We start from the raw sequence: 24756 nt of genomic DNA on the forward strand, positions 1-24756 counted from the left end.
TCAGAAGGGATTTCTCGATTCCGTGAAAAGCAAATATGATGCTACCACTACTTTTGCTCTACTGGGTCAGCAGCAGAATTGAAGAAATGGGTTTTGTAATAATTATTTAAAAAAAAAAAAAAGAGATAATGGGAGGTGTGTGGAAGAAGATAAAGGTGGTGACTTTTTTTTGTCTCCTTGAAATTTGGGTTTCATGTGGTCCATTTTCATGTGTGGCAATTTGAATTTGTGTTGTGCGTGTGAGAAAGTACCCCGAAATTAAGGTCCAAGTATTACAATCCAACTGAACCTAAGTACCATTAAGTGAGACGGTTTAATTGGAATTAAAATCTCATGGGTAATCCGATGTATCCATAGAGAACCGGAATCCCATAGAGGGTCTCATTCTTCTTTCCTCTTCTCTTCTTAACTTGGATCATGTTTCTTGTATCAAACTCAAGTTGGTTACACCAACTTAAGTTTGAGGGGGAGTGTTAAAATATGAGTTAGAAAGCTCGAGGATGGTAGCACGCCTGACACAAATACACATAAACTCAAAATAGCCGTTTCCACCCGTTGTCTTTTGTCTCCCACTGTGAACTAGCCGTTGCATATCTACTTATATATATATGTAACAGATGTATCTCTTGAATTAACTTGAATGAAAGAACTCCCTTTCTACTCTGTCTTGTTAGCTCTTGTTCTCTATCTTACTTTCTAATTTTGTTCTTTCCCTTGTTCAAATTACTTCCGCAATATACAAAATATTTCACTCATAAAAATAACGATCATAGCAGTACACTTTGGAGCCTACTGAGACATTGCTCATTCTTCATTTGCTTTATTTCTTGCAGTGCTCGATTATTTGCACTTTGTTAATAGAATGCTTTGTTTCTTTTTTCGATACGTTATTCATCTTTTTGGCGAATGATTGTCTTCGTCCACGCGCTTTGGACATAAATATCAGGTATGCAGAAATGGAGTTCTATGCTGCTCTCTTAGGATTTCTGGTTTATCACAATTAAGCTCCATGTGCAAGGAGTTACATTATTACTCTGGGTCATGTTCTGTGGTGTGTATGATCTGAAAATCTGATTCATTTTTATGACAAAAGCTAGATTCCGTGATGGGTCAATTTTCATTTTTCAATCAATAGTATAAAATCCGCGACAGCTAACTGAACAGCAAAAGGATTCAAGAGGTGAAACTTCTAAGTCATTCGAGTATGAAAACACACACCTTTCCTTATGTTCAAGCACCCCCTTTGTATAAGATGGAGACAATGACTTAGAAACAAAAACCTTGACATCATTGTTATGATTTTAAAAAAATTCCACATCGGTTGGGCAATGTCCAACCAATGAGTTAATAAAGCCAAAGCCTACTTCTTACAAGGCTTTTTCCTAACCCAAGTGAGCTGGGTTTTGACCTATGAGTTTTGGCCGGTAGTAACTGGATTAAGGAGGAACAAAACTGTGCAGGCCCGATGTATCCACGGGAATAAAATAACCCAAAGCGAACAATATTGTTGATATGTGTGAGGGTGTGGATTTATGATAATAATGGACAGGAATGTCCCCGGAATATAATCAAAGCTGTCATTGTTGGTGAGTCAATAATGGATTAATTAGTAGTCTACTTCGATGAGTTTCTTTTGTACTAAATTCTTAGTTTTTCCTTCAAGGGACATGTCCAATGGGAAATCGTAGATAGATGGATCATGGATAGATTGATTGTCGCATATATATTTTGTCCTTAACGTGTATGTTAATACAATGGCATGAATATTGAATAGTTAGAATTGGTTCCTTGCAACATTTCAATATTCTTGTAATGTCCAATTTGACGAAAGCGCGCATGCAGATGCTTTAGACATGTCTCGCTCTCTTCGTCGTTGCCTTTGATCATGTGCTGCTTCACAAGCCTGACATTTTCATTTACGTGCTTTATTTCTTGGAGTACTTGAGTGTTTGTATTTGTGGCTCCTTTTGATAGTATGCTTTGATTCCTTGTTGGTATGTTATTCACCACCTCTTGAACATCTATATACACCAGTAATCCATCAGTAACGCAGAACATGAAGTTTGTCCTTAAAACATTAAACAATCAGCATATATTATACATATACTTCTTCCTTAATCATTTCTATTTAAGAGTGTGTTTGCAAGAACAAGAAATCATAATAAAAATCTCACAAATGTGACAATAATAGCCATAGAAACTGAAGTTGATCGATGCTACTGAGACTGATACTCCAGAGCTGGGTTGTGGTGCTGGTATCGGGGATTCATATGATATTTGCAGAAACTGAAAGTTTGATTGTGAATTCATGAGCTGTATTATCTAGTTTTTGCCGGAAAATCCATGTAAGAGCAGTTGAAGGTCAAAACAAATGCATGGGCTGCAATTAGAGAACATGAAGATCCACCAAGTAGTATACAAATCTACGCACGTTGCATTACTTTATGTTTTAATCTCTGTGGCTGTGACTTCGAAATTATTAACGTAGTTTACTGCTACTATAATAACAATTTGACATTAAAATACATTAGTACCGAGGCTTCCTGTGCAGAAACTGAGCTGTATTAATTATTCTATTTTTGCTGGAAAATCCATGTAAGATCAGTTGAAGGTCAAAAGAAATGGACTGGAATTATACTGAGCAGCAGAACGTGAAGATCCACCGACTCTACAAATCTGCACATGTTGCATTGATCTTTTTTTTTTTTTTTTTTAATCTTTATCGAAATTATTAAAGTAATATTACTACTACTATGATAATAATAATGCCATAGGACAGATAAACTATAGTTTTATTTAAATATTAACTGAACTGCTCTATACCTATTATTGTGCTTTGTGCACCAATTGACATTATGAAAATATGTATTATCTATATTACTTTTTTTTATTTATTAGAAACAGGGTCTTGGAGAGGGGTAGAACATGGACACTTTATTTATGAGACATGTGTATTTCTAAAGTATCTAATTATTTATCATTTGTCCCTACGCAAATTAAAAAAAGTTAAATAATATTTTTCTGAGTTAGAATATTAAATTAAGTAAAATTTAATGCCTGATGATTTTTTTTCCTTGTTGATCTTGATTATTTAAATTTTAATTCTTACAAATAGTTAGAGGAACATAATTGAAATATAATTTTAATGAAAATATGTACTACAAAAAAGACAATAGAATCAGGTAATAATAATCATCTTAAATTATTATATTTATTAATTTTCGATGAATATTCAAAATCAATAACAATTAAGCTCTATTATTATGATATGTATATTATGTGAGTCTGTAACTATTTGATATGTTTGCTCTTTGAGTGCTAATTGTTTGACACATATACTAAACCAATTTTAGAATTTTAAAACTGCTAATTTGCTATTATTTTTAATATAATATGTACTTAAAATGATAAATAAGTACTTGAAATATATCAATATGAATTAGAATCATTAGTCATAGTAATATTAATATATGTACCTTTTTATGATTAAATTAAGATTCTAATTACCTATATAAATTATAGTAAAATATTTAACTATTTAAAAGCTTTAGTTTATACACGTGATAGTGTTTTAAATATATTATGTAGTGGTGAAAACACGGTTTTGATTGGAGTGAGCTATTAAAAGATCTAATCTAGGTTGCAGATTTGCATGGTAGTCAAGCAAGTTGCAATAGTCAAATTTTGGAGGAATCAATACAATCAAATAATGCATATCTGCCAAAAACAGAGTAAGGATGATTGAGAAACGATAATGTGTGCCCTTAGAAAATTAGATAAGGATGAAAAATATGTTAAAATATGAAAAAAAAATATGTATTTAAAGTTTAAAAAATTAGGTGGGAGAATGTTTATCACATATGGGATACTATGATTTACTGTAATGAATCCTTAATAGGTGTCGTTTAGGGCACATGTTATCAATTATCATGATATCACTTAATGAAGATGCGAATAACACGCATGTTTCTTTAATTCAAACTAGTATTAGTTGTCAATTTTTATTACAAAACTAGTAACACCGACGTGAAATATAAATGATTTTTTTTATGATATCGATCATGTTTATATATTTTTAATAATCGAGAATGATATTATATAAAATTTTCTGATAAAAATTGAAATCAAGATTTTGCAAATTCATATGGTCGGATTTCTGAAAAATTTACCACTAAACTATCATTCAAGTAATTATAGCCGCCGCATCGAAAACAAACAAAACTTATATGTCAAACCAAAAAGACGTGACGCGTTTTCTCACTTTTAGCGCTCACTATAGTTGATGGAATTACGGATCGTGCCATCCTTCACGTTCACGAGCCTTGGCATCGTCCCTAACGTTAAATACTACTTGTAATCATTCCCTTTATGTTTGAAAGAGAGGAATCACATCAAGATTATATCACAAGCAAACATACACTAAGTACTATATTAAATAAGAGATGGGTTAATATAATTTTTTGTCACAGAAAAAATTGACCACGTTCAACTCAGTCTATAAATGTTTCAATTTAGATATTAAAATTTTAACATTATTCCAACTTACTCATGCGGACAATTTTCTCATTGTTTGAACAATAAATTATTGATGTTGCATAAAAAAATTAGCGGGAAGCAGCTAAACCGAGTTGAAATGTATAATGAGAGTAAAGAATACATCCATGCTACTTATTCTCAAGATTATATTATACACGTAAATGTTGCAGGACATTTATATGCACATTGGGAGAATCCTCAAATTCAAGTTTTGACTGTCCATATCTATCACCCTCCACTCTATTTTGATGTTTGGGAAAGTGGGGTGTATTTGTGTATTGTGAGTTCCTTCATTTAAATTGAAAATAAAGTAAACTATTCATTTTGTGACGTATCATATCTGGGATATAATTTTTGAGATCCCTATCAGCGGGGACATCTTTTTTTTTTTTTATGAGGCATTCGGAGTCTATATATACAACCCATCAAAGAGCCATTTGCAGTCATTCATTTCCATATGTGGTTGTGATCTGTTTTAGTTCTTCTGTGTTTGGTCGAGTGAGTGCATCTTATTTTTCTTTCCAAATCTTTACTTATTCATCCCTAAAAACACAAAACTAAATCAGACTTATCAGTCCTTTCCTTTCTTTTTGCTCCTTTAGCTCTCTGGTCTATACTTCTATTTGCTTTCCGCCTTTCCCTATATATTTTTGGTACACTTGTTTTTTTCCTCTCTTTTTGAACTGATTATTTACAAATTTTAATTAAGTAATATAATTAGTGTTTAATCATGCTCCATCCACTTTGCAGGTTGGGTTCTATATATATTCAACAGATAGATCAGCTTCCCCCAAGCGAGAAAGGGCGCTTCATCGTCAAAGCTCACTCACTCCAACATAGATTTCAAACTTGAAAAAAATTCTCCTCAAAATTTTTGCTGAATCAAAATTGCAAACCGATGAAACTCTTCATCCTCCTCTCCCTCTGCTTTCTCTCATTTTTTAATAATGTAAGCCAACTCACTCTTTCTCTCTATCTCTTAAAAGGATTATCAATGCTATTAATGTGAATTGATTGTTGTTTTTGGGGCAATGCAGGTGAACCATATCGCTGGAGCTGGGAGGGATGCAGCCGGAGAGAACCCATTCTCGCCCAAGGCCTATCTGATGCGATATTGGAGCAGAGAGATCCACAACAATCTCCCGAAGCCTAGTTTTCTCTTCTCCAAGGCGTCTCCGTTGAACAGTGTTGACGCGGTTAATTTTGCCAGACTCGCTGCTGAGAATTCGCTCTCAACTCACTTCCCCTCTTTCTGCTCCTCTGCCAAACTGTTTTGCTTCCCCGATTTGACTAATAGTCTGGAAAAGCATGACAGTGACTCCAACTTTATTGCTTATGACGATCGAAACTTCACTAACTACGGCACTGACAGGCTGGGCGGAGTAGATTCCTTCAAGAATTACTCAGAGGTCAACTATGTCCCTGTTAATTCGTTCACACGGTATAGCCGCGACTCGACGGATCACAAGGACAAGTTTGCCCATTATGGCACTGGTCGCAACGTAGTCGACCAAAGTTTCCAAACCTATGCTGCCGGAGCCACCGGTGGCGATGGGCAATTCAAGAATTACAATTCGGAAGTCAATGTGGCTTATCTCCGATTCACTTCCTATGCCGACGATGCCAATGGTAGGCCCCAGACATTTGCAAGTTACTCGGAACGAAGTAATGTGGGAGGCGGGACCTTCACCAGTTATGGCAAGAACGCAAATGGCTCCCCCAATGAATTCTCTAGCTACGGCAAGGATTCCAATGTCATTGCTTCTAATTTCAACAACTATGGCGAGAAGGGAAATGTGAACAATGATTCCTTTACGTCTTACGGGTTCAACGGAAATGTTCCTGAGAATAATTTCAAGAATTACGGAGCAGAAGCTAATGCCGGCAGTGAAACCTTCAGCAGCTACAGAGACCAATCCAATGTCGGCGACGATACGTTTCAATCGTACGGCAAGAAATCCAATTCCGAAAAAATAAATTTCGGTAATTACGGACAAACCTTCAACCCAGGTTCAGACAGGTTCACTGGCTATGGTGAGGCCGCGAAAGGGCAGGCTATAGGCTTCAAGATCTATGGAGTCAACAGCACTTTCAAAGAGTACACCAACAAGAAGGCAATGTCGCTTAAACAATATACTGATGCCAACTCCGAGCAAGCCGCAAAGAAGCTGAGTGGCAGTTTGGTCAATAAATGGGCTGAACCGGGCAAATTCTTCAGAGAATCAATGCTCAAGGAGGGAACCGTGATGCCTATGCCGGACATTAGAGATAAAATGCCGGAAAGGTCATTTTTGCCCCGCACAATTGTCTCAAAACTACCATTCTCAACTTCCAAGATCGACGGAATCAAGCAAATCTTTCACGCGAGTGACAACTCTACCATGGAAACCATAATCAAAGATTCTTTGAGCGAGTGTGAGAGGGCTCCAAGCGCTGGCGAAACCAAGCGCTGCGTTGCCTCCATCGAGGACATGATCGACTTCGCGAGCTCGGTTTTGGGCCGAAACATGGCTGTTCGCTCAACTGACAACGTGGAGGGGTCAAAGCAGAATATCCAGATCGGGTTGGTTAAAGGAATTAACGGCGGAAGAGTAACCAAGTCCGTTTCTTGCCACCAGAGTTTGTACCCGTACTTGCTATATTATTGCCATTCAGTCCCTAAAGTTCGGGTATACGAAGCGGATTTATTAGATCCAACAACGAATGCCAAGATCAACCACGGTGTTGCCATCTGTCACTTGGATACCACGGCTTGGAGCCCGACCCATGGAGCTTTCTTAGCTTTGGGTTCAAGTCCGGGTCGGATTGAGGTTTGTCACTGGATATTCGAGAACGATATGACGTGGACCATTGCTGATTAGAGTGGATACAAAGCTCAATTTGGTCTAACTTATTTGAATTAAGCTAATAATAATGTAGTGTACTTCTCACTTTGGAAGCCTTCATATAGGCCCTTTATTTATGACTTATGAGAGTTGTATTTTTAAAGTATCTAAGTATTCGGTAGTATTTATTGTACATAAGAAAATATCTCTAAGTTTCCATAATTATTTTTTCTTTTCTTAATCAAAATTTCAAAATATTTTCTCTCAAAATACATGTTAAATTTTGAAAAAATTACATATTCATAATCAAAATGTAAAACACTTTCTAACAAAACCCATTATCAATATTTTTCACCTGGTCGTACTTTATTATACTATCTGGAGTAATAAAAACACAAACATTTATTACATTATTTCGACCTCTCATTACATTATTTCACACTCTTATTACATTATCTCGGCCACCTATTACATTAGTTTCTCAATGAACCAGACTTCTTTCACATTGTTTTTATAGGAGTGTTCAAATTATATGTGGCAAGCTAAACTTGTCGGAATCGAGCTCAAGGTAGTAAGACAAGTCAGAATTTGCTCTCATTGTTGCCGAAAAATAAAAATTCAGCAAAATCCAAGTCGGGGATTTTCAAACGATTTGGCAGGTGTGCATATACCTTTATTACATTGTTCACCCTCTTATTACGTTGTTTAAGTTTTTATTACACTATTGCAGATAATTATTATTTTCATATATATCTAGCTGGTATGATTATGGATACATATGGATGAATAGTTGTATGGAAGTTTAGCATTTTCGCTAAGTATTTGTCCATGTGTCTTCTTCCTTCGCTTGTGACATAGATGAACACTTATTGTTCTTTTTCCTTGCGACTGAGATCCGAGATTCTTCTTCCTCTTTCGCTTGCGACAGAGATGAGCACTTATTCTTCTTCTTTAGCTTGTGACAGATATAACATCAACAGATCGAAACAGATAACATGCCCGTTTGGATGACATTTTCTGCGCATAGTCCAAACAATCATTCTTTTGCACATAGTCCAATACAATTTTTAGGGCATTTCTACTACTTTTGAAATGCTCCAAATTTTAACAATTTCACTACTTTTCACCAGTGTTTCTCTGTTTTGTCCCCATCCAATTAATGTTATGCTAAATATACCACTTATTAAGGAATAGTTTTATTAAAATACTTTTCATTTAATAAATTAAATAACACATAAATGAACTTTTATTAATAAATAAATAAATCAATAATTTATTAGTATCTTTAATTTATTTTGATTCATTATATTAATTTTATAAATTAATTTGTATGTTTAGATACAACTATATTTTTCAATTACAACTAATATGCATAATACCCCTGCACGTAATTTATCACAATCTACTACACACAAAAAATGTTACCAGTAAAATTTCAACCAAACACAACAAAGCATTTAAGTAGCATATCTGCTACTAAAATTGTCCAGTATTTTTGTTACTATCATTTCTGTTGACATATCTGCTACTTTACAAATGTTTTACCAAACTGACCAAACATATTAGTAATTCGAAACAAATAAAAAATTATTAGATCTCATGGGATAGTGGACTACAGCTGTCCTGCCACCGATCAAGATCTTTAACCAATCAAAGAGAAGCACCAGAGCACCACAACCAACCCCCAACCATCATTCGTTGCCATCAACTACTAATTTCATTAGACTTTGACCTTGAAGTCGCGACCAACCGTGATGAAAAGTGTTTGATCTGACAACCAGAGACAACGCCAACGGAAGCAACCACCACTGGAGTGTATCTAGACCTAGGCCGCATCATCCCCACCCATTGATTGGTCGAAATAGTTACCGAAGGAGGAATATGTAATTTGAGTGTCAAATGGGGAAGATGAAAAGATGAGGGTATTTCTATTGATAAAACAAATATTTATAGGTCTTTTATCCTTTATGGAATATATATATTTTTTTAATTTGATGTATCTTATGGAACAAAATTTATTGGAATGTTCTTATTGAAACAAAATTGTAAGTGACGGACTTATCTTTAATTTTCCCTAAAATAAAATTATTTTGTATAGTAATCTTATGCATTACAAAATTCACGTGTGGGAGGTAATTAACATCAATTAATAAGAGGGAACACACTAATGGGTATATGAGATGGACTTGAATATGGATCCATGGGTCCACGGACGCAAGAGAGTGAGAAAAGATGGAGAAGTACAATTCTATATTTTTCTATTATTTTTGTACTCATGCACCAACATTAACAAATGAATAATGCTTGAGATCCTCAAAAACTGACATCCAAAAGACCCTTATTTAATGTGGAGTGTGTAGTGGCCAAAAATCGTCTTGGCCCAACACTTGATCCAGTCAGCTAGGTTGTCTGTCAGTCAACATGAGATCATCGATCAACGCCCAATTCAGTCGGTCAACGTAACCAGAACGAACCCAGGTTGGACAAGTTTACTAGCGTCCAACGCCCTAGAACGGCCCAACTTTGGGCGCCCAAGCTCGAGATTGTCGACCTCGTCTATCGTCATTGATCATGTTTGTCCCAGTCAATCAACGCCAGAGTTGATCAACGCCCAAGTCAATCAAAGCTATGGACAATTGGCGAGCATTAGTAATTCTCACTTCAGGTATCAACCATCCAACTCAACTCTATTGCATATCGTGTTCATGCATACATACAATTCATACCATATCTATCGTATGACCAAACCATATCGAGGCAATGGTGATCTCAGACTGTTGTCGGACAAAACCTCAATAAGACAAATATGACCTCTGACCCAAGCACGCCGAGTCAGTCAACATGCAACATTGAGCCGCCTGATCTTTGTACGATCCCATCCTTGACCAACCAAAACAAGCCACGCATTCTGACACCCGACACCACCTTCCCATATCTACCTGCAAACTGTACCTTGTACCCAGTCTTGGTCGGCAAGTAACCCCACTATAAAAGGCCTTCCACTCCTTAAGAGCGGAGGACGGAATCTGAGAGACTGAGACCCATAGCCCTTTTATCTTCTTCAACCTTTAGCTCATTCATAGCGACCTCGCATCTTGCATCCACCATTCTCATACCAGCATTCGCACTTTACAATTCTTATATCTTTGCTTTGACCAACATAATTTCGATTGACTGACTTGAGCGTCGGAGGTTCTTTGGCAGGTACCCCACCGGTGCCCAAGTTCTTGGATCTCAATCTTGCTTTGTTTCACAGGACCCCGCTGTAGAAGGCCTCCATATAAATTACGTTGACTATTCAACGATTGTAGATTCGGGTATCTACAATTTGGCGCCCACCGTGGGGCCTCTACAGCTCTTCGCCTGACAAAGCCAGAAACCACAACCTCAATCACCTTGAAACATCATGTCTCCTTCGGAAATAGACCCCATGGTCAACGTGCTATCTCAATTGACGGCCATGAGAGAGGAGTTACGTGGAAACTCCATCGATATGGTGGCTATGAGAACAGAGCTACGTGAAAACTCCATTTGGATGGCGTCTGTGAAAGAGGAGCGACGTGAAAACTCCATCCGGATAGCTCAACTAATGACAACAAGAAGACCAAAAATCACTCGAATGACTTGCACAACGTTCCACAACACGAGTCGGTCTGAGGTTACTTGACCAGTTTCAGCGATGAAGAAATACATTTCCCCTTGTCGGTCGATGAAAAATTATACGGCCAACCAACGCCCCTTCCTTCAAATACGAAGACCAATGCTCGTTCGCCTGGTAAGGAACTTAACATACAAGAATACTTCGAACAGGCGCCGAAAGAGAACCTCAACATTCCACACAAGGAGGCGGTGCTTGTACTCAAAGGAATGGGGGATAAAGTAAAATGGCCATTGAAGAATATCGTTGGAAGAGGAAAGAATACTACTAAATGGTGCGAATTTCATCGAGACCACGGGCATGAAACCTCATATTGCAAGGCTTTTCTTTACGAGATAGACAACTTGCTCAAGAAAGGCCACCTGTATGATTTGCTAACAGAAAGAGGAAAAGCCTCATTCGCCAAAAGTGAAGAAACACAAGATGGATAGCTCGAGAACAGTGAGAGGCATAAGACATATGACACTCAAGCTTTGAAAAGAAACAAAGAAGGATGGTGCACGGAAAAATACAGATAACAAGCCAACCTTAAAACTACAACAGCGGGGCACACATCAACAACAATCCAAGCTAAGTATCTTTGACTTGCTAAGTGTTTATTATTATGGTAGACGTCGGAAATTATGTCCGAACTAGTACTGTCAATCGATTTGAAATCAAAAGTTTCTGAGTGTCTAGGCATTCGTTTTTATAGCTCGATCGCCGAACGTATATGGTTCATCCACCATAAACCCAAAATTTCGAACACCTAAACTATATTTAGATTTATCTTTGAAAAGAGTTACACCACCAGTGTCACCCTTCTTCATTACCTCTACCACCAACTCCCTCACGGACTCCCGGCGCCTGAAGATAAGGAACGCCCGACGCCCGAAGACTAAGAAATGGATTCAATAATGACAATGACTTTGATTAAGATACTCCGTCTAAACTGGGGGACAAAGGATACATGGCACGCGAGTTTGTCCGACAAGTCGTACTTCGGCCGCCCAAAACTGTTAACACTATGTACCATTTAGAAAAATTCCAAAACAACTTTTTCTTGTCTATTCTTCAAAATTAGCGTCCGCCGCCAACTTCCTCAAATTCTCCGTTTCTTCCTTAACTTCTTTGGCTTTATCTCGTAAACGATTAACCCTCTTGACCTCATCATTTGCCTTGAACTCATCCTTAGCCTTAGCATCATCTCTTGCCAAAATCTTCTTGCTCGCTTTGCTAGCCAAGTGTCTCTTGCTCGCCTCGTCAGCCAAGAGCATCTCGTGTGCCTTGTCAGCCGAAACCCCCTCGCTAGCCTTGTCAGCTAAGATCATCTCGCTCGCCTCGTCGGCCAAGACCATCTCGTGCGCCTCGTCCGCCAAGAGCATCTCATGCACCTCGTCAGTCAAGATTATCTCATCTGCCTCGTCAGTCAAGATCATCTCGTCCGCCTCGTCAACCAAGATAATCTCGCTCGCCTGGCCAACCAAGAGTTCCTCACATGCCTAGTTAGCCAACAACTGATTCCCTCGTTTGCCAAATGTTATTTTTTCCTCTTCATCAGCTAACAACTCTTTGCTCGTCTCATTAGCAAACAGTCTTTGATTGGCTTTGCTATCCACGTTTTGTTCGCCAAGGAATTCTCATCACAAACCCGTTGACTTGTCTGTATTATTAGTTAGTCCGTATTATGGCCCACCACTTTAGTTTATACTAACACTAAGTTTGAGCAAAGAACCTTTGACCAGATACTTCACTCAAACTGGGGGACAAAGGATATACGACACACAAATATAAAAGAGCTAAGGCGAACAACCAAAAGACGTTAAGCTACTGAGACATTTTACTACACTTTCGAACATTGGGTTAGTCTCATCTCTCATCCGTCATGTTCATATATTTTCGATCGTCCCATCCACAACCTAGTTACACGGTGTATTTGACAACACAAAAGAGAAGAAAAAAAAAATCGAGACATTTTCATCGACGAAGTTCCCAAAATACAAACAAAAGGTGAAAATAAAAGCAAAGTACAAAACTATATCTAAGTAGGCTTGTTCGCCTCAACATCATCACCATCATATGACCTCTCGTTCCTAACTCCCTCTCCGCCTTTTTACTCAACTTCTTTGTCTTTTGTCCCTTGCTCAACTTCTTCGACCCCCTCATCTCCGACTTTACTCATTCTCGTATTGTTGCTAATAGGACTAGATCCTAACTAGTTTCGTCGCAAAATGTCGACTTTCCCCTTGGTACTTCCATGCCCCACCATGATCATTCGAAGTAAATCCAATGATAAAACCGTTATAACCATGCCCACTCACCATCGGATATCACCCAATGTTCGACTCATATCTCCTAAACTACACTACATTATTAAATTGCCACTTGTTTTCTATCTTTATTGTTTTTACCATTCAATATTTCTATGCATTAATTTTATATATACATTGACACTCACTACAACACAAATGTTTTTGTCGATACTAATCTTTAAATGGCTACTGACAAGTATGTTTAGTCTTCCACTCATTTTCAATTGTTTGGCGCTATATTTCTCTAAAAAGGAATGAACACGAACACTTTGAATGCCACGCTATGCCAAGTCTCCGTTGTTTCGTTGACCGTCAAGTCTCCTTTGTCCGCCAACACCAATCTTTTATCTTATAACATGTTACACATTAAAAGTCTTAGAACATATTACACGTCAAACCTCACCCAAGTTTGTCTTTATCCAAACTAAGTATTATTTTTATCTCCCAATTCGATATGACATTCGTCTTATACATGTCTGTGTACTGCTTCGCCGCTTACCTTCCTCTATTATACATACTAACCTGTTTCGTTAACTTGCATGTTATCCCATTTTTTCATATATTTCACCTTGCACGCCATGTCAATGGCACTTCTCGGTTTGTCCGCCACATTTGCATGTCAATTATTTTATATATTCATTGTCTTGAAAGTTGTTCAATTGTTTACTTACACATTTTTTTACTGTTAACTATTTCATATATACCTGAATTTTATATAATGGCGCCACCAACCTTGGCCGCCATTCCTACTGACATATTAACTTGCTTATTAGTTATTATATAACTTATCTTTCTCTAGCATATATTCTTTATTTTATTAAAAGGGAGTTACACACTATTTCATTGGCGCTTCTTTTACGTGGCTCACCACTCAGATATTGTTTGAACTTTAAAACCAAATTCTATTGCTAACCTATCTCACGCCACTCATCATCCATTGTTTAAATCTTAAAACTAAACTCTATTGCTAATCTATCTCTTACATTGATCTCCAAAAACCTTTGCTCGCCAAACTTCAAGTCTAGTACTTCAACACTAATTTTATCTCATTTTATATATATATGTGTAAACGGCCACCTCACACGCTTTTCAAAAAGTCAAAATAGTAGCATTCATCTCTCGCCTTTGACGGTCGACCGCTCCCAACTTCTCTGAAGCCACCAATTCACCCATCTTTGCCTTATGCTCGCCCGACTTAGCATCCGCGACCAGCGTCCTGAACCCCTCCATCTCGTTGACTACCATTTCGACCCTTCGAATAGCGTCTGCCGCCACTCTCTTCGAATCCGCCAACTCAAGCTGCTGGCGATCAACTTCCTTCTCCCCCAATATCCTCGTTTCCGTCAACGTCTTCTCTTCCATCTTGGAAACTTACACCCGTTTCCTTATTTTTTCTAATTTTTCACAATATTACATCTTATCTCTTGTCACGCTTTTATCACTGCATCTTGTAGTGACGGACAACATTATACGCCATAAACTTTATCACTCGATTGTCTATATTTACATATCTTTTACTTTTTTCAACGCTAACTTGTCTCATCTGTATACACATCTTTCTCTCTTTTATAAAACATTTTATACATTAAAAGCTCACAAAACAACAAAACAACTTGAATAGTCCACCACTTTGGTACGCCACCCATCCATTGTATTACCTCTCTACTATTACGCATCCTTTGTCTTATCATAACATATTGCACATCATTGGCGCTTCTTATGAATGTCGCCCGCCCATCGATTCAACCTTAGAGACTCAATTCTTATTAACCTGTTTCATCACTTATACACATGCAGACATGCTTCTCGGGACATGAATTCGTCTTTCTTTTTTCATATATGGATGCCACCTTTTTGTTTCTAATCACATTCTATTTTGTTTACAACTCACCATGTTTTTGAAATACTTTAACATTGTATTCACGACAATTGCATCTCGAATTCATATTATTTTGTTTCACACTAATTATCATTCTGTATTATTTCAACTGGAACCGTACTCTCGCAATTTCCTATGCCTCGCGTCATTGGTGTTTCACAGGTTGTTCGCCACTTTAAACATTGACTTATCTCTTATACCTTGCCTTATTACACCTTATCTTTTATCTCATGCTCACCGAGTGGCTCACCACTTTCTACTATGTCTAATCTTGTATAACATTGACTCAAGTAGTCCGCAACTTTAAAACGGCGATCACCATTTTAAGTCGGTACTTCTCAAATTGCTCGTCATTTTAAGACAGATGATGCTTGTCGAAACATACAACTGAAACAAATCCAGGTATGGCAGCCTTGGCCGCCCAAGCAAAATCCCAAGTCGGTCAACACGACCACTTGAGCCACATTCCAAGTCGGTCAACATGACCACTTGAGCAACATTCCAAGTCAGTCAACGCGACCACTTGAGCGATTCGAGTCGGTCAACATGACCACTTGAGCGATCCAAGTCTGTCAACGTGACCACTTGAGCAATCCAAGTTGATTGATACAATCACTTGAGCAACCCGAGTCAATCAACATGACCACTTGAGTGACCCGAGTCGGTCAACATGACCACTTGAGCAATCCAAGTTGATTAATACAATCACTTGAGCAAGCCCAAGTCAGTCAAACGTGACCACTTGAGCAATCCAAGTCGGTCAACGTGACCACTTGAGCAAACCAAGTCGATCAACGCGATCACTTGAGCGAACCAAGTCAGTCAACACGACTACTTGAGCGACATCCAAGTCGATCAACGCGATCACTTGAGCGAACCAAGTCAGTCAACACGACTACTTGAGTGACATCCAAGTCGATCAACACGATCACTTGAGCAAACAAAGTCTGCCAATGCGTCCACTTGAGCAACATTCCATATCAGTCAACGAGGCCACTCGAACAAACCTCCTAATAGTAACAACGAACTACTCTCGCAGCCAGACTTCGTCTGACTCCGAGAGTGGGGGACAAACTGTAGTGGCCAAAAATCGTCTTGGCCCACTCGTCAATCAACACTTGATCCAGTCAGCTAGGTTGGCTGTCAGTCAACATGAGATCATCGGTCAACGCCCAATTCAGTCGGTCAACGTAACCAGAACGAACCCAGGTTGGACAAGTTTACTAGCGTCCAACGCCCTAGAACGGCCCAACTTCGGGCGCCCAAGCTCGAGATTGTCGACCTCGTCTATCGTCATTGATCATGTTTGTCCCAGTCAATCAACGCCAGAGTTGATCAACGCCCAAGTCAATCAAAGCTATGGACAATTGGCGAGCATTAGTCATTCTCACTTCAGGTATCAACCATCCAACTCAACTCTATTGCATATCGTGTTCATGCATACATACAATTCATACCATATCTATCGTATGACCAAACCATATCGAGGCAATGGTGATCTCAGACTGTTGTCGGACAAAACCTCAATAAGACAAATATGACCTCTGACCCAAGCACGCCGAGTCAGTCAACATGCAACATTGAGCCGCCTGATCTTTGTACGATCCCATCCTTGACCAACCAAAACAAGCCACGCATTCTGACACCCGACACCACCTTCCCATATCTACCTGCAAACTGTACCTTGTACCCAGTCTTGGTCGGCAAGTAACCCCACTATAAAAGGCCTTCCACTCCTTAAGAGCGGAGGACGGAATCTGAGAGACTGAGACCCATAGCCCTTTTATCTTCTTCAACCTTTAGCTCATTCATAGCGACCTCGCATCTTGCATCCACCATTCTCATACCAGCATTCGCACTTTACAATTCTTATATCTTTGCTTTGACCAACATAATTTCGATTGACTGACTTGAGCGTCGGAGGTTCTTTGACAGGTACCCCACCGGAGCCCAAGTTCTTGGATCTCAATCTTGCTTTGTTTCACAGGACCCCGCTGTAGAAGGCCTCCATATAAATTACGTTGACTATTCAACGATTGTAGATTCGGGTATCTACAGAGTGTTGGATGTGAAGTAGACCCTACATGTGTGTTTTTAATCAATGACTATTTTAATGTCACATAGATTTGAGAAACTTTTGGGAGTAAAATTTTAGGGGTCTTTAGTATTGTCCTTAACAAATCGGGAGAATTCCATCTCTAGGTAGCTCACATTTTTGGATTAGAATTGGGAGGAGTTTAATTAACGACTTTCTAATTTTCTTTGTTCGCTTTCTCTCAGTCTAGATATGCAATCGTAAAGAATAATTTTTAAATAAAATATATAATAATTTTTAATTAAATGGTCTGGAAAATCTGATTAGAAGAGATTTGAAAATTGAAATTAAGTAAACTACGTGCCGTGCAATGCAAAGAATGCTATAAATATTTTCAATATAAATATTTTTGAACTAAGATGATACTTTAACTATTTAAATCTAATTATAAATGTCCAGACCGTCCTTATGTTTGTATTTGTGTTTTTCTTTTTTTAGTCATTTTGATTGTACTCTATCTTTATGATAGTCCGAGTGTCAACAAGTCTCAATTACCTAATTTATTGGGTAACTTAATATATTCAGATCTATAAACTTTTAAAAAAAAATATTTTTTTAAAATTTTTTGTTCTATTAAATTCGTAAACGGGATCAATTAAGATTGTATTTTATATTTCTCTATTTTTTTCTTCGTTTTTTTTTGACATTAGACATCAAGTAAACTTATAGTTAAGATATTTTTGTTTAATTTTTTATTTTACTATTTTTTAATATTAGACATCATTCATAACTCATTAACGAATAAATTTATAATTTTTATGACAAATTAATAGTTTTTTCTTATAAAAATATTTATTTACAAACTATTAACTTTAAGTTTACTTGAGAACAACGAGTAGCTTAGATGACACTCATGTGCATGGTATCTCATAGAGGTCTTGAGTTCAAGCCTCCTCCATCCCCTTTCCCTGTATTCAAAAAAAAAAAAAGTTTATGTGCATTCTTATAAATAAGAAAATGTGTTAAATTTAATTTTGTTTAAAATTCACAAAATTTACTTTTCTCTAAGAATATATTTTGAGTTAAAATTTAAAAATTAACATTCTGCCAGTATATTAATATAATATGTTCTTAAAATGGTAAATGAGTAGTTATTAGTTGTAGAAACATTATCATAGGCAATGTTATCAGAACTGGCCCGGCCCTCCAGTCTAACCGGTTCAAACAATCATTCCCAAATTTGCAGAGCCGGTTCTGTTGTTGAACCGAATCAGCACTTGACCCGTTCTGAACCGTCAGACCTGCGCGGTTAAATGATAAACCGCGCGGTTTGCCGATTTGCGGGTTTCAAACAAGAGGATTTGATGACCGCTGTTTTCACGTGAAGCTTTCTCCTCATGCTTCTATATTCAAGTTTGTCATAATATCTTAGTTATTCTACCGATGTGGGATTCAAGAGTACCCACAAAGAGACAAAAAAATCACTTTTGGTCAGTGTTTCATTATTAAACATCTTTACAATATTCAGTCTATACTTTTTTTTTTTTTTACATTCTCATAACAATTTTTTTTATGAACATTCTCATAACATATTAATTTTTTTTGTTGGTAATATCATATTTGTTAGGTGGTATTTACCACTTAATAAAAATATCACACATCATAAACATATATAATTAACTAAGTATATATGTAAATATTTGATTAATTATATATTTTTATACTACTATTATTATTTATAAATAAAATAAATTATTTTAAAAAACATGCGGTTCAACCCATGACCCTTCGAACTAACCGGTTAAACCTTCCAAAATTATTTCCACAGGTTGGTTCTGATAACACTGATCATAGGTACTTTATTTTTTATTTTAATTAAACTAATATTTTAGTTGCATGTATTACATTTTAAAATATTTAATTATTTAAAGAGAAAAAAAAAACAAAAATAACTAAATTGTTTATATAATATCAGAATTAACAAGTACTACAACTACTCTTTTACTACGTAAAAGTATCAGCAACATGAACATGAAGTGATGTTTATTTAAATTCGCTTGTTAAATACCACATGTACCACATCGAAAGATGTGGGAGGATTTACAACATCGCTCAAGTCGGATCTGCTTCCAAGTCATTTTAGCTTATACAATACTACATATGATATTTTTTCAGATATATAATATGAAATATATATTATGTAGTGGTGAAAACTAGGGATGACAACGGATCTGGTACTCTTCCAATTAGGAAATACCAAAACCGTTTCCATTTAAGATGTTCTATACCAAAACCGTTCCAAAACCATTTAAAAAACCATTTAAATTTCTAAACTCGGAACCGTTCCATAACCGTTTACCATCGGGTACCCGTTTACCATTTAACTTTAATATTTTTATTTTTTTTCTTTGATGATTATGTTAATATAAATTAATATTGAGTATGATTTATATTAATTATAATTTTATAATTCAAATTATTCAAATTTATAGTTTTATTAGTATGTTTCTATAAATACATACGTTTTAATATGTTTTATCATGTTATAATTTAGTATCCTAGTAGTATACCTTTATAGATGATTTATAATATTATTACTATAATGGATCTTTTTATTAAACGGTTTGGGTACCCTAAACCCGGCATAAAAACCCAACCAGACCCTAAACCATGACGGGTTTGAAAACCAAAACCAAAACCGTTTCCAAAACCTATAGGATTGGTTTTCGGATTTTAAACGGATCGGATACCCTACGGATAGTGCTCAGATCGATTTTTTTTGCCATCCCTAGTGAAAACACGATTTTTGGAGTGACAAAAGGTAAGCAATTGAGAGATGTGGTGGGATCGTGAGCATCTCTAGTGCGAGACATCAAAATAAGTTATCAAAACACTTATTTGATTACGGTTACAGTATTTTGATACCTCATTTGATTTTTCAATTTTGTTACCAACTCCAACCCATCTTAAGCCCAAGTTAGTCCATTTAGCTTAGCCTATTATAAGAAGTCCATATGTAATCTTCAACCAAAATGATATGTGTCCATAATTTTGGTGTCCATAACCTAGGTGACATGAGGAGAAGTGTGAGGGACTAGAGGGACCATTTAATACAAAATGGTCCCTCACACTTCTCCTCGTGCCATCTAGTAAATAGTCCCCCACACTTTTTCTCATGCCACCTAGATTATGGACATCAAAATTATGGACATATAGTGCTTCCGAATCTTCAATCGAGTCAAAGATTTGAGAGATCACTATGCCGATCTTGAGCTCCACCGTGACGTTGGGCAAATTTATGTCCTGCAATAATCGGCCTACTTACAGAGACAGAGGACAAGATTGATGAAACCCGAGAAAGAGTACCTGTCATTTTGCATTCTCCCATTTCTGTCTCTTGGAGAACAATTTTCGCATCCAAATATTTGAATCTTCAAATTTGCATCCCCACCTGGTTCCTCCGTTGAAGACTCTATTTGCTGGGTTGGATAACCAAAATGACAATTACTGGATTTGATGCTCCATTTAATAAAGAATAAGTTGTCAAAGTGAATATCAATTTCTACTTAAAAACAGAGTAGTGATATAATTTTATGATTTTATTTTATTATTATTTTTTTGAAACAGATATTTGGGGAGGGGATAAGATTCGAATCCACGATCTAATGGACGGATGATCCCTTACATGCAATCTGATTGCTGTTCAACCAACGATTCACTTGCGTTTTATGATTTTATTATAAAACTTAGGAACACAGAGTCACAGACTAGACATATAAATACCTTTTTGTTTATGGTCACCAACATCCAAAAACAAAACTTGTCTTCAACCAAAAATACGAGACGCGTTTTCGATGATGGTGCCATCTTTGGGTTCACGAGCTTTGTCATCGTCCCTAATCAAATGTCAAGTGCACTTTGTTGTAATAATTCATTTTATGATTAAAACACAGGAATCACATCAAGATTCTACCTTCTTCACTCACCAACCTACAATCAATTACCCCCCTAAAACCCTTTTGAAATCTATATCCAGACTACACAACACTCGATGAATGAACTGATTTTTTTACAATTTTAATTAATTAATATAATTACTGTTTAATCATGCTCCATCCACTTTGCAGGTCCTATATATACACACACACAGACACATTCAACAGAGCAGGCTCCCCCAAGCCAAGCGGTGCGCTTCTTTGTCAAACCTCATTAACTCTGCCTTCCAGCACCAATCTTCTCACTCTCTCCCTCTTGACATCAGAGGAAAAAAAAATCTTGTTTTATATATATACACACAAAACCAACAGACCCACCAACATTCTCAACAGAATTTTTCCTGAATCAAAATCACAAACCCATGAACCTCTTCATCCTCCTCTGTCTCTTCTTTCTCTCATTTTCTAATAATGTAAGCCAAGTCCCTCTCTCTCGGTTTGTCTCTGTAGTTCTAGAAAGGATTATCAATGCTGTTATTGTGAATTGATTGTTGTTTTTGGAGCAATGCAGGTGAACCATATTGCCGGAGCTGGGAGCGATGCATCCGGAGAGAACCCATTCTCGCCCAAGGCCTATCTGATGCGGTATTGGAGCAGAGAGATCCACAACAATCTACCCCAGCCTAATTTTCTCTTCTCCAAGGCTTCTCCATTGAACAGTGTTGACGCCGTTAATTTTGCCAGACTCGCTGCTCACAACTCGCTCTCAACTCACCTTTCCTCTTTCTGCTCCTCTGCCAAACTGTTTTGCTTCCCCGATTTGGCTACTAGTCTGGAAAAGCATGACAGTGACTCCAACTTTGTGTCTTATGATCCTTTCATTGATCGAAACTTCGCGAACTACGGCACTGACAGGCTCGGCGGAGTAGATTCCTTCAAGAACTATTCAGGCGTCGCTGTTGATTCGTTCAGACGGTACAGCCGCGACTCGGGGGGTCACAAGGACAAGTTTTCCCTTTACGGCTCTGACGGCAATGTCGTCGACCAGAGCTTCCAGACCTATGCTACCGGAGCCACCGGTGGCGATGGGGAGTTCAGGAATTACAACCCGGATGTCAATGTGCCTAATCTCCGATTCACTTCCTATGACGACGATGCCAATGGTAGGACCCACTCCTTCACGAGTTACACGGACCGAACTAATTCGGGGAGCGAGACCTTCACCAGTTATGGCAAGAACGCAAATGGCTCCCCCAATGAATTCTCTAGCTACGGCAAGGATTCCAATGTCATTACTTCCAATTTCAACAACTATGGCGAGAAGGGAAATGTGAACAATGATTCCTTTACGTCTTACGGGTTCAACGGAAATGTTCCTGAGAATAATTTCAAGAATTACGGAGCAGAAGCTAATGCAGGCACTGAAAGCTTCAGCAGCTACAGAGACCAATCCAATATCGGCGACGATACGTTTCAATCGTACGGCAAGAAATCCAATTCCGAAAAAATAAATTTCGGTAATTACGGACAAACGTTCAACCCAGGTTCAGACAGGTTCACTGGCTACGGTGAGGCTGCGAAAGGGCAGGCTATAGGCTTCAAGATCTATGGAGTCAACAGCACTTTCAAAGAGTACACCAACAAGAAGGCAATGTCGTTTAAACAATATACTGATGCCAACTCCGAGCAAACCGCAAAGAAGCTGAGTGGCAGTTTGGTCAATAAGTGGGTTGAACCGGGCAAATTTTTCAGAGAATCCATGCTCAAGGAGGGTACCGTGATGCCTATGCCGGACATTAGAGATAAAATGCCGAAAAGATCATTTTTGCCCCGGACAATAGTCTCAAAATTACCATTCTCAACTTCCAAGGTTGGCGAAATCAAGCAAATCTTCCACGCGAGTGACAACTCAACCATGGAAACCATAATCAAAGATGCTTTGAGCGAGTGCGAGAGAGCTCCAAGCGCCGGCGAAACGAAGCGCTGCGTGACCTCCATCGAGGACATGATCGACTTCACGAGCTCAGTTTTGGGCCGAAACGTGGCTGTTCGTTCAACTGACAACGTGAAGGGGTCAAAGCAGAATATCCAGATCGGGTTGGTTAAAGGAATTAACGGCGGAAGAGTAAGCAAGTCCGTTTCTTGCCACCAGAGTTTATACCCCTACTTGCTATATTACTGCCATTCAGTCCCTAAAGTTCGGGTATACGAAGCGGATTTATTAGATCCATCAACGAAGGCCAAGATCAACCATGGTGTTGCCATCTGTCACTTGGATACCACATCTTGGAGCCCGACCCATGGAGCTTTCTTAGCTTTAGGTTCAAGTCCAGGTCGGATCGAGGTTTGTCACTGGATATTCGAGAACGATATGACGTGGACCATTGCTGATTAGAGTGGGTGCAAACCTTTGGTAATTTGGGTTGAAACCGTTGGCTAAGACAACTTAGCCGCCGGCTCGAGCTCAATTTGATATAATTTATTTAAAGTAAGCTAATGAGGTTGTGTGTTTTTTTTTTTTTGGATTTTGTTTTTCATATCTTAACAAGTACCGAAGCAGTATATCTATATCCACATAAAAATCAAAAGAACACGTGAATAAAAAAGATTAGGTGGTCCAGAAAGACCATCCATGTTGACCTGCTGCGACAAATCTTACATATATATACACATATGGATATATATAGATATATATACACCACTTCCACTTGGCAGAGTTTGTGAGTTTGGAGGCCCTGGTACTAGTAGCACTAAATTTTATGATATGGTGGCGGAGCCCCAAGTGGAAGTGTGGAAGAGTATTTGAAGCATCATTTCAAGCAAAATTGTCAGCCAAGTCATTGAATTTTGTGCATGTGAATTTCGGCTCTGGCAATAGGAAAGAAAACATTTGGACATTAATACTCCGTTTATTTGACGGAAAATCAACCTCTTGAAAATGCTTTCTTAATTTTGTGGTGTTTGGATATAAGAAAACAAAATTAGTCAAACAAAATTTATAATAAGTCAACTCAAAATAAGGAGTTGTAAGATGGAAATCAATTTCCCTTATTATCCTTGGGATGTTGTTTTCCCCATAACAATAAATTAATTGTTAAGCTAATTTTTTTGCTAAAAGTATACATGAAAGACTTTTTAAGGTGAATTAAAAAAATTGTATCTTTTATATATAATACTGCATATAGATAAATACATATAATAAGACATTAAATTAAGACATTTTTTTTCTCAATGTCACGTGGGACCGAGAGGAACTTTTAGGTCAATTAAAATTGTACCTCATATATATAATAAGACATTAAATTATACATGTTATATGTATATATATAAAAAAAATATTAATTAGAAAATATTAGTTTTAACAAGTTATATTACTGTGATTGTGAATATATTCTATTACAGAATGTATTGAGCATATACTTGTGTACACCGATCATTTATAGTTATATACACATCCACATACATAATGAAAAGAAGTAATATTGGATGTGTTTGTATGTAAAAAACATAAAAGAAGTTGGATTATTCTGTATTTTGTTGGATTATTGTCTCAAAATATAATTTAATATTTGTGTCTTATAGTTGTTATGTATTGAC

The 24756-nt window shown here is 37.4% G+C and overlaps 2 protein-coding genes across 3 annotated transcripts; both read left to right on the forward strand.

Moving 5' to 3' along the window:
• The first annotated feature begins 4876 nt into the window (after positions 1–4876).
• On the forward strand, positions 4877–7583 carry LOC119999282 (polygalacturonase 1 beta-like protein 3). 2 transcript variants are annotated; one of them, XM_038846766.1, is made up of 3 exons: positions 4877–5034; positions 5287–5485; positions 5574–7583. In XM_038846766.1, the coding sequence occupies exons 2-3, from the start codon at positions 5435–5437 to the stop codon at positions 7395–7397; spliced, it is 1875 nt and encodes a 624-aa protein (XP_038702694.1). In that variant the 5' UTR covers positions 4877–5034; positions 5287–5434; the 3' UTR covers positions 7398–7583. The 2 variants fall into 2 exon arrangements, with proteins under 2 accessions (XP_038702694.1, XP_038702693.1); XM_038846765.1 differs by having other exon boundaries at positions 4982–5189.
• Positions 7584–21362: 13779 nt separating this feature from the next.
• LOC119999823 (polygalacturonase 1 beta-like protein 3) lies at positions 21363–23675 on the forward strand. Its single transcript, XM_038847580.1, has 2 exons — positions 21363–21632; positions 21731–23675. Exons 1-2 carry the CDS (start codon positions 21582–21584, stop codon positions 23552–23554), a joined length of 1875 nt encoding a protein of 624 aa, XP_038703508.1. The 5' UTR covers positions 21363–21581; the 3' UTR covers positions 23555–23675.
• Positions 23676–24756: the final 1081 nt, after the last annotated feature.

Source organism: Tripterygium wilfordii, chromosome 6 (assembly GCF_013401445.1).
Source record: "Tripterygium wilfordii isolate XIE 37 chromosome 6, ASM1340144v1, whole genome shotgun sequence".
Lineage (NCBI taxonomy): Eukaryota > Viridiplantae > Streptophyta > Magnoliopsida > Celastrales > Celastraceae > Tripterygium > Tripterygium wilfordii.

Excerpts from the sequence above, each read along its gene's own strand:
- LOC119999282 (XM_038846766.1), top strand. The coding sequence starts at position 5,435 with ATGAAACTCTTCATCCTCCTCTCCCTCTGCTTTCTCTCATTTTTTAAT. Across the intron at positions 5,486-5,573 it reads TTCTCTCATTTTTTAATAAT|GTGAACCATATCGCTGGAGC; the intron begins GTAAGCCAACTC and ends GGGGCAATGCAG.
- LOC119999823 (XM_038847580.1), top strand. The coding sequence starts at position 21,582 with ATGAACCTCTTCATCCTCCTCTGTCTCTTCTTTCTCTCATTTTCTAAT. Across the intron at positions 21,633-21,730 it reads TTCTCTCATTTTCTAATAAT|GTGAACCATATTGCCGGAGC; the intron begins GTAAGCCAAGTC and ends GGAGCAATGCAG.